General features: G+C 41.0%; 1 protein-coding gene across 6 annotated transcripts in view; it reads right to left on the bottom strand.

Annotated features, from left to right (window-relative positions):
- Window positions 1–429: 429 nt before the first annotated feature.
- Window positions 430–10,662, bottom strand: part of LEF1 (lymphoid enhancer binding factor 1) — a 96,408-nt gene continuing 86,175 nt past the window's right edge. For 4 of the 6 annotated variants that reach the window (XM_075066212.1, XM_032802254.2, XM_075066213.1 and 1 more), the window contains one exon: window positions 430–1,483. In XM_075066212.1, the coding sequence (XP_074922313.1) occupies window positions 1,404–1,483 (80 nt within the window). In that variant the 3' untranslated portion in view covers window positions 430–1,403. The remainder of the gene's footprint in view (window positions 1,484–10,662) is intronic. The other 2 variants (XM_032802255.2, XM_032802260.2) reach the window with 1 other exon arrangement.

Raw genomic sequence — 10,662 nt, 5'->3', positions numbered from 1 at the left:
GTATCACACATGCTTCAGAAGGTGGTAGGTTTCCTTGGAGAGAGCACGAATAATGTGTGTGTGTTGAGGGGTGTAATTGAATCTGTTTCTTCCCCAACAGCTATCATCATGTGCAAGTGTTTAGGGAAGATCTGCAAAAGCATGTAATAGAGCCAAGGGAAGGCTGGTCTGTAGTGTACAGCAGTTGTAGTACTGTTCAATGGCTTAAACCCCCAAAAGCAAACAACGAAGTTGGGTCAGGTATGTTGGTAGTAGCAACCCTAACTGCTTCCTAGCGGAAGGCCTAATATCGTAATAAGCAATAGTATAAGCCCCACCCTATTCACCTTGATCAAATCCTTAGGATTGTTCTAGCTGCTATGGATTCTAGTCCTTTTAAACTAGATAGCTCATGCTAAATTACTCTTAACTGGACAAGTAATGTTTTATTACAAAGCTTTTATTTAAAAAACAAATGCTCAGCACATTAACTCAACCTGGAATGACAAAAAAAATTCAGTTGACAGTATTTTTGGCAAAGGCTGTGCCTTACTGTTAAAAAAATGGGTACATCGATGCTCATTTCAGTAACTGGCATAAAATCCCACTAACAGGCTAACAAAAACAGATACAAATACAGAACAAGTGAAGTAAATTCAAGTGCTGGGCTTTTTTTGTTTTGTTTTTACAAGGAGAAGGGAAAGAAGAACTCACTGCAGTTGAATTTACAGAGTGTAAATGAAACAGGAGTGACATGTCTACTGACCAGCTGATTGTGGTGTTATATTTAGTTCTCTAGGACACTCTTATTACATAGACTGAGAGGCTACTATTTGTTACAAATAGTTTAACAAAAAGCCACACTTTCCATACAGGTTTTTTCTCCTCCAGCAGAAAAAAAGGATGAAAAAAATCAAGATACTTGAAGCTTATTTCAAAGCTCACAACTAGTAAAATATACACCAATGACGTTAGAAACTAAAAGTTAAAATATAAAAGCATTCAAGTTTCTTAAAGCTAAAAACAATTGATCCTTTTGCACCATTAAATAAAAATGTTTGAGCGTCTTCCTCAACCAGCTGAATTCCATTCTTCCATGTGCTATATGAGGGTAGCTATTAGTCTACGTTATTCGGTTGGCTGAAGCAGGCAGAGACAGCTGACCTACCTGTTGCCGACTCAATATGGAGATAGAGGAGAGACAGACTTAGGAGTGCAAAGTGAAGATGTTCTGCTGACCTGGGAGTTCTGAAATGCTCATTTGCTCCTTTTTATAATCAGGGTCGGGGGTCCTGTGGTAGTGAAGCGTTTTGGCAGTGATTGTCTTTATGGTTCAGTGTCTTTAGCAGTGACATCATGGTGAATTCGACCTCCTAGAAAGACCCTGGGGGTGGTCTGTGCAGATGAAGGACACACCTGGGGTTTTAACAAGCTTCCATTTCCAGAAGGGGTCCTGGCGTTGCTGCCTTTGCTTTGCATGTTGAGAAAGCATTTCTTTTCCCACCTACAGAGGAAGGAGGGGAAAAAAGTGTCAACCAAAACCAATTTGCTTTAAGCAATGTCCAAGGAGCCCTCTGAACAAATACACCTTAACCAGGCTTCCTCTGGGAATGCCTATGATGCTCACAGTAATCTCATGGACCAGCTGCGTTAGGGGACTGATTTGGGAATAACTGGAGTTCTAGCAGTGCTTTGGCTCATGGTGGAAGCCAGTTAGAATGTTCAGGGCTCTTGTTTTATACAGTCACCAGATTATTTTGCCTTAACAACATTTAAGGTGCCCATAGCTCTAGAATGTGGAAATCAAAAGTGTTAGGCAATGTCACATGACAAAATAAAACTACCTCCAACAAGGTGTGGTAGCTTTGGCCATGGGAGCATGGCTCCTGTCAACAAAGTGCTATCCACGCTTTTCATCAAAACTTGTCGTTCAGGGGGAGCTGCGGTGGGTGTTTTCACACTCGAGTGACAAAAGTTCCAGTGTAGACCTAGCTTTAGAGAAATAATTCCTGCGGGGGGGGGGAAGGGGGGCTTTAATTCTTTGTTACAGTTGACCTAGAAGTCTGTTAGAGGATTAGACATCCTCACTCCTCATTACAACAATAGTAGGAATTAGAGCTCCAGCTTGGTTGGTGCCTCACACCCTGCTCTACTAAGGCCATGGCTGTGTCACCACAGCAGTGCTGCTAAAAGTCATGCAGTATAGCAGCTGTTTTGGTGGCTCTCCTGCTGACTAAAAGCATCAACCCCCAACGAGCCGGCAGGAGAGCACGCCTGCTGACAATGCACTGTTCACACTGGCACCTGCTGCGGCAAAACTTTTGTCTTTCCAGGCAGGGGGATTTAACATCTCCGAAGGACAAAAGTTGTATCGTTCAATTACCAATGTAGACCGCCTTTGAAACAAATGATCTTTTTTAAGCAACTATGGGGAAGGCTAAATGGGAGGCTGCTTAGCAGGGTCCTCTGAACCTATGCCATAGTGTCAAACAGTGAGAACAAGTCCTATCAGCCAGCTAGGGCAGTGTTTTCCAAACTTGGGACACCACTTGTGTAGGGAAAACCGCTAACAGGCCAGGCCGGTTTGTTTACTTGCCCTATCCACAGGTCCGGCTGATTGCAGCTCCCACTGGCCACAGTTCGCTGCTCCAGGCCAATGGGAGCTGCTGGAAATGGCACAGGCCAAGGGATGTACTGGCTGCTACTTCCAGCGACTTCCTTTGGCCTGAAGCAGCAAACCGTGGCCAGTGGGACCCACGAGCGGCCGAACCTGTGGACCCGGCAGGTACACAAATCAGCCCAGCCCACCAGAGGCTTTCCCTTCACAAGCAGCATCCTAAGTTTGGGAAACACTGAGCTAGGGTATGGCTTCTAGGTCATTCAGAGACTGCAGAGACCACAGGGCTCAAATATCTGAGGATGGAGTTTGTAAGGATCTTAGGAATGGCTAATATTGTGGCATGCAAAAGGTCAACAGTGCAAACCTTAAGTACTGTTCACGTCCCCTCCAGAGATAAACAATCCTGATTGTTAGCCAGGTTGAGGTAATACAGACACCTATAAAGACTAAACACAGCTACCCCTCTGAAATAGAGACTTGTGTAATTGATTCAACAGTCACCCATGCCCTCCTGACCCAGACAGCAGGATTATAAAAACACCTCCCAATGCTCATCTAGTGAGTCATGCCACAGTACTAGATGGTGAATCAGGTATTTTCAGCATAAAGATCAATCTTCAAGGGTGAGCTCAGTGTGACTGTTATGCCATCAACATCTACAAGAACTGTAATCCTTCACAACTGCCAGTCACTTAAACTCTTTCATTAGAAGAGCTTTTAAATTTACTGGAAATTATCTCAGTGACAGATTTCTACAGACTTCATAAATAATCCAAAGATTTTTTCAGCTGTCCAGGATAAATGAGGTAATATCTTATTTGACCAATCTCTGATGGAGAGGAGATTAAAAAGCTTTGGTGCTTACAGAGCTGCTCTGCAGGGCCTGGGAAACTACAGTCAAGGTGGAACCTATTGTTTAGCATAAGCAGTTAACACCTCTCCAGTCTTTGTGTGTGGGGGGGGGGGGGGGCAGGAAGGAGCAAAAGAGAAAAAAGAATGACAAACACTAAAGAAAAGGTGATAGTGATTTAACAAATGAGATAGTATAGCACCTTGGATCAGGTAAGCCACAAGATGATAAACCCTTTTCAAACAAATGGGTTACGGGGTTAGTTTATTATAATATGTCAAAGCAGAGAATCATATTGCTGAGTGGCTCTATCATGTCATCAGAGCTGTAACTAAAGCCCGCTAACTTTACAGTGCAAATATTTATCCAGTGTGCCAGACTTGAAAATGTAAAGTACATTCCTGTCAGCAGTTTAAAGTGAAGTCTCATTATAGAAGGTGTTTAACCAATAGTCAAGATGCACTGTACAGACAGCGGTTGACTTATACTTTAATTGAGCAAGTATCTAAGCTAAAGCTCTCTAGAGACCAAATCCAAACACATGCTGAAATCAAGACATTTCTTTAGTAGGTGCAGGATCAGGTCCTAAATCCCAACTAGTAAGTTGAATTATCAGAAGAGTCCACTAAGAACCATTATTTTGGTGGAAGAGAAAATGTAAGGGAGGACGAACACTGAATAAACAGGCTGCTTCAGAACGAAAATGCAAATCCTGCTGCAAAATCCATTCTGTCTCACCCTCCTCCCTACTTAACTGAATAAGGGAAATTTTCACTTGGTGCTGTGCTTGGTAGTCACAAAAACAGCAAGTAAAGCTGCTGTGCCCTTAAAGAGCAAAGTCAAATGCTCATTGCAAAGAAACAGCTGTTTCAACGGACATGGTCTGTATTGACTAATCCAGTTCCTATTTCCTTGGAAAACCATCCCAAGCCCCAACTAAAAAAAGCCTTTTCAGTTTCCTGCATTTTTTTAAAGTAGCACATTGCTCCATATCATACGGGGATCAAAGAGTTATGAAGGCCTCTACCTTTCCAAGAAGCATGAGAGAGGCCAAGCAAACAGCAGAGGAACACTGGTAAGAGCACCCTGCAGATTTATATTTACTTTGTGCCTTTTCATCCCAGATTTTCAAAGGTTTGGTCCAGGTTGCTCTTCCTGGGAAGGTTTTCCTCTCAGTCTTACATGAAAACATTCAGCTTCCTGTTGAGGAATGGCCATGAGGCGCCAGGCCAGTAGTTCACAGCAGTCTGATACAAGGGCTGTGATTTAGAACTACTCCCCATTAGCAGCCACCAATGTCTACTTCAGTGAAGGAAATGAAATGCTCTTCTGTTGAGATGATTCCCTACCTCCTCCCCCTTCCCTTCCCAGCAAGCTGTTTTTGAAGTCAGAAGGTTAAAATAACGACCACGGCCTTGCTCTGGCCTTCAGTTTTTAAACTGGGACCTTTACTACTTTGAGTCAAAATACAACTGTAGCAATTTCTGGCTCATTTTCATAACCTCTCCCTTCCTCTCCTCACTCCTTTTTCCACCAGTAAAAAGAGGCTGCTTACATGGATTCCAATTGTACAAAGCAGTGTTAAAAAGGAGGCCTAAAGTTATTGTTTCCAGGGTAATACCACAGAAAATTACACAGTAGTTATCCAGAAAATGAGGGCTAGGATACAGTTTTTCCCAGCTACCTATTTTTTTAAGGCTACAAACTGAAAGTAACTTCTACTGTTGATAGGCCAAACAGTACCTTTAAAAAAACCCCGAACTACTATTGTGTTGCCTTAAAAATATAAAACAGGTCAAATCAGGATTCTTTTCAAGAAACCACAGGCATGTGCTAAGGAGACTGAAGACTTCCCACATCTGAGACTTCACTGGGGGGCTGCAGCTGAAGTCTGGCCAAGCCAGGCATGCCCCAGCAAAGCCCAATCCACAAGTGAAGTCGGTGCAATCAAAGATTGCAATTACAGTTCCCTGGCTGTGGTTAGGCTTCAAAGAAAGTGCTGCAAGTCACATTTTACATATGTGAAGTCTTGAGCCTAAGCCACAACCTGCCATTTGCACAGTACATCAGACTGCACAAAATACACACACCCCTCTCTGTCTTTGGATTAAGTAACCTAAATGGAAATACAATCAAACATAAAAAGCTCTTAGATTTTGATAAAGCTGAACTTCAGCAGCTAGCAACCTGACTTGTGACTCAACTGGAAGTTAGTTGGGTGAAACAAAAAATGATTTTTGTTTTCCAAAAAAGAGCGACTAAAGTTTTGCACCCTTTTCCTCCCTACTCTTTGCAATGAAATGGAATGAACACTAGCTCCTGGAGGCTGTATCAGCCTCATCTCACAGGATGTTACAAAATAAAGTTACTCATCTTCACGATTTAACAAAGTTTAGAGAGGATGACATGCTGGAGCTTACACAGATTCATCCAATTCGGATCAGTTGTTGGAAGCAGGGTGTGTAAGTAGCCTTACAAAGGAGGTGGATAACCCTCCGGAAAAGGCTGTTTGAGAACAAGTGTGCTTTAAAATGGGCTGCATTTGCCTGGTTTTTCCAGCACACTCTGCAGTGGGGTAGTGGAAAGCAGGGAAGGGGGTGGGGGGGTCCAATTACAAAACCTGCTTTTTATTAGTGTGTTTTGAATGACATGTCATTCAAATGTCCTGAGCAAAACTAATTAGAAATCCAAAAATGTTATTTTCTTTTGGAATTTGCAGAACTGCTGCTAAAGGCCCAACTTCTTGCTACTGTTTCACAATATTAAAGACACAAGTAAATAGAAAAAATATCAAGCGAGATGTTTATAAGTAACACACACGGTCACACTGAGGCCTTGTCTATCCAGGAAATTCTTAGTTTCTTCATCCATGCTAGCACCAGTTCAGCTCCACTGCTGGCGATTACAGTGGGATTACTAGTGTTATGCTGATGTTTTCTATAACATGAGTCAAACCTACTCCAAAACGGGAGTTAATGACGGCTTAAAAGTGCCAGTGGCTACCTAAAGCCCTGGCTTTGCTCAGGCTCCCACTGGTCGAGTAGAACCAGCAGTAGATTTTGTTAAAGGCATCCTAGAGAGCCTGAAGATGACCCTCAAACTATCACTGTTACAGTGATTGAAGGGATTATACTGGAAACTCTGGACACGTTCTTTCCATTTCAGACAATGGACTTTGTGTAGTTTATAATAAAACCTTCAGGTTACCTCCAGGTAGCCAAGACTCCAGCAGCTTCTTTGATCAGTATATTAACTGACCTACAAGGGAGGAAAAATGGGTTTGTGCTCTTTTTGCTTCTTTATGATGTATAAAACATTTGAAGGAATAAATGTTTCAAGGGTGGGGGTGGTGGTTTTAATTTTTTACATTAGAAATTCAGTTTTTGTCTACACTATTCCTGCTGAAAGATTTGGTCTGATAGAACATCACAAGTATCAAGGAAGTAAAACCTGCACAATTGAGAGAAGGGAATTTAGTCAAGGTTTCAAATTTTGTTAACACGCAACACTAACTCAAGTACCTGACAGTGTCAGGTGCAAAGATTTCCTTCAGTTGTCATGTTCCAAGAAAGTTTCTTGCAGTAACAGGGAAAACTTGATTTACTTTTTAAGTATCAAGAATATCAAGTAAATTTCTTCAGATAAAAAAAGCAGCAGCAAAAAATGGCAAAAAACTTTTTCCCCTCGTAAATCACATTTAAGCTATAGCAAGTACAATTTTTGGTTAGACTTTTAACTCTGATTTGAAGAACCAACTTCAAAATTCAGCCTATGCTCATGAATGAGTTAGAGAAATAATTTTATATTGGAGCAAAAATCTCTCAATTGTTAACAGCCATCTGTTTTTACATAGCTCCATTAACTCCTTCTTTCTCAAGTCCAAAGTTTCCAATACAAAGTAGCAATGCATAGAACTCACTGTCCCAGCACCATGGAATCCAAAGGCTCAATCATTCCCTAACCACCAACTGCTACAAACAACAAAAACCTTCTCTCTGTTGTGCTCTAAAGCTGGAGTACTTAAGGCAAATAGCAATACACATTAGTCTCCAATTCTAACAACTCATGAAGGGATAAATTTGCAAGGAAAAAAAATCACAACAGTTTTAACAAAAAAAGCTTTCATCAGCTTTCAAGTGAATGCAAATTTTTCCACAATGGAACCTGGAACTATTTTTGCACTAAAATTCTACCTTCTGACCTTTGAATATATTGAGGGAGGCTGTGCTTTCCAAAAGTCAAATGCTAGGAATCAGGGTGTCCAGAGTTCTAATTCCACCTAAATGAGAGCAGATTTCATAAAGTGAACTTCTGTAGCTCTTCATAAACATTGTGTGCATAGCACATTATCCTCGTTTTTACACTGAGGAAGCAGACTCAGAAAAAGTAAATGGAGCCACTCACATAATAGCACAGATGAATCTACGTCAGCAGGTCCATGCAGGGGAAGGGGAAGTCCGGTCCTTCCCCGTCCAGCCAGGACTAGCAGCTAGGAGCCCCCGGCTGGGGTGCTCCCAGCAGCAGCACAGGGGAGATCAGACCCATCTCCAGAAACCTCCCCTAGCTTCAGGAATCTTCACAGCTTTGAGAGCTCAACTCTTAAGGCAGCACAGAAGTGAGGGTGGCAATCCTGTGACCCCTCCCCCCTAACAGCTTTGCGACCCCCCCCCCCAACCCTTTTTTGGGTCAGAACTCCCACAGTTACAACATTGTGAGCTTTCAGATATAAACGTCTGAAAATGTGAAATTGAGGAATTTTAAAGCCATGAAATCGATCAAAATGGACTGTGACTTTGGTAAGGCCCTACCCATACGTATGGCTGTGGAAGTCTTAACCCTGTACACCTTCAGATTTTTGCTTATGGTTGAAGACTTTAAACTGGGGAGGATCAAAGATTGATTAAATAGACTTGTGCGAGGGGCACTGAGAGAGAGAGTTGTTTAAGTACAAGATCAGGCTCAGGAGACTGGTTCAGTTCACAATTGGCAGAGGTCATGCTGCCAAATCAAAACCTCTGAGCCTCAGGTTGCTTATGTGTAAGATGGTTGTTTTCATGTTTTACTTACTACATAATGTTAGAGGGTTTCCCAAGGGCAAAGTACTATAAAATGCCAGCCAGTGGTAGAGGGGAAACAGAACTCAGGACTAGAGCTGGTCGGAGAATCAGTGGAACCATATTCTGTTGGAATATGCAGTTCCATTGAAACTGAAATGCTTCATGATTTGCTTGATTTTGCCAAAAATTCATTTCAGGAGGGAAAAAAATTCTGAATGTCAAAACAGGATGATTTGAACATTTTTAGGACAAAATATTTTGATACAACTTTTTATTTTTGTAGAGGAGAATGTTGAAATTTTCATGTTTCATTCTGATTTGAAATTAAATCTTAAAATAGTTTGTGAAACAGAATTTCCATCCTCAACACGAGGCTCTACTCAGAACTACAGTTGCCTGTCTGATGCTAAATTCACTAAACCATGCAATTCTGAGCAGGGCTGGAGGTGGACTATCAGCAGCCTTCCCCTCTCCCCTTTCCCAAAGGTTAAAATTAGAGCACAAGTTTCACGTTCTGCCCCTTCACTCCAATAATACCTTAAAAGGTATTAAAAAAATATTTTCTACGGAGGGGATTTCAAGATCTTGTAAAACAACTCCTGCCTCACAGAAGTTTCCTTTGAAACAGGGTTTTGTTTTATTAATTTAAAATGTTGATTCTAAATAGTCAACACTGATTTACTTACTATTTGGACTTCATAAATTTGGAACATGAAAAGGGACAAGTCAGTTTCACTTGCGTATAGCTCATCTGATTTCACTTTCTAGCTCTTGTAGTAGAGTATGTGGGTTGCAAATATTGCAGGTTGGGATTTAAATACCAATCAACTTAATAGTTTAAATCCATGGAATCACTTTGACCTTAAATTTGTAAAAAAAAGTTTAGAAAATTTATATATTCACCCTACATTCACCTGCCAGTGGTCCCTTAAAAATCAACAAACAAACAAACCACACACTATGCCCTAGGTAACAGATAGAGACATGGCACAAAAACTTTACAGGTTTATTCTGGAATCTACTACAAATGCCAAAAGGTAAGTAGAAGAATGTTCTATCCCTCATCTCTCCCAATAGGTGTCACTGTATTCTCCAAATGTTACCTGAAAAGGATAATTAAAAAAAAAGTTGGTCTATTTTGTTTCTTCATAATGTGTGAACACCTGAAGGGAGGAGACTTTCCTTGTTTATATTTCACATTAGAACTGTCACTATCAAATCTGATCTCCCCTTGGTTTTCTGGCAGACCTGCTGTGTACGTTAAGTCCATATGTGCTTTTACACATTCTTTGAAGCTTCAACAAAAGATGCCTACAGGTATTTCCAAAATGTTATTCCCTGATATTAACACCTGTTTCAACAAAAACATTGTAAATAGCTTGACAAATTATCCTCTACTCAGTGGCCCAGTTTTCACTCTCTCAAAACCATTATTACCCTATTTCTTCAGCCATCAGAGAGCTTCCAGGGTAGACAAGACCTAATTTCTCATATGATAACAAATTTTTAAAAAATGCAAATAAGCTTTATATATCATAAAGCACCAGAAGAGACCATGCACTTTGCTGGTCACTTAAGCCTTAGAAATCAGATTAATTGCAGTAGTCATATTGCTATTTTTTAAGGGAAACTGGCGGGGTAATTATTTTCACCATTATAGCTTAGGGTATTGATAAGGTATACTAGGTACACTCTTTCTTGCTTCTCTGCCAGATAACATTCAGGGTCACAATGTTCATACCTCAAAAACACTTTTACTGCCAGCCACCTTGCCTATATCCAAACACACTTTACTAGAATAACTATGTGCACCACAAACAAAATTTATAAGCGTTAAAGTAAATAAAACCTGAATTACTCCCCCTCCCAACTCCTGACACATTAACACATCCAGGGTCACATTTCTGATGTTCTCCACACTCTACTTACTGAACTCTCCAATCTGTCACTGGATTGCTTTTATTTTTTTTACGTTATCTACCAGCAATTTAAAGAGCTTTACCAGACAAGCAATAAGATGTCACACATCGGCCAGGAAACTACCTGATCAACTGTAGTCATCTGACCAAGTTCTTTGCCACATATTATTTATGGCAGTGGGCTTGGTCTAGTTCATATTGTTTTTGTCACTGTCTCACGCATTTCCACTACTGCTT

This window comes from Chelonoidis abingdonii, chromosome 5, assembly GCF_003597395.2.
Source record: "Chelonoidis abingdonii isolate Lonesome George chromosome 5, CheloAbing_2.0, whole genome shotgun sequence".
Lineage (NCBI taxonomy): Eukaryota > Metazoa > Chordata > Testudines > Testudinidae > Chelonoidis > Chelonoidis abingdonii.
Note: the sequence above shows the minus strand (reverse complement) of the source record. Positions and strands in the feature narration are given on the sequence as shown.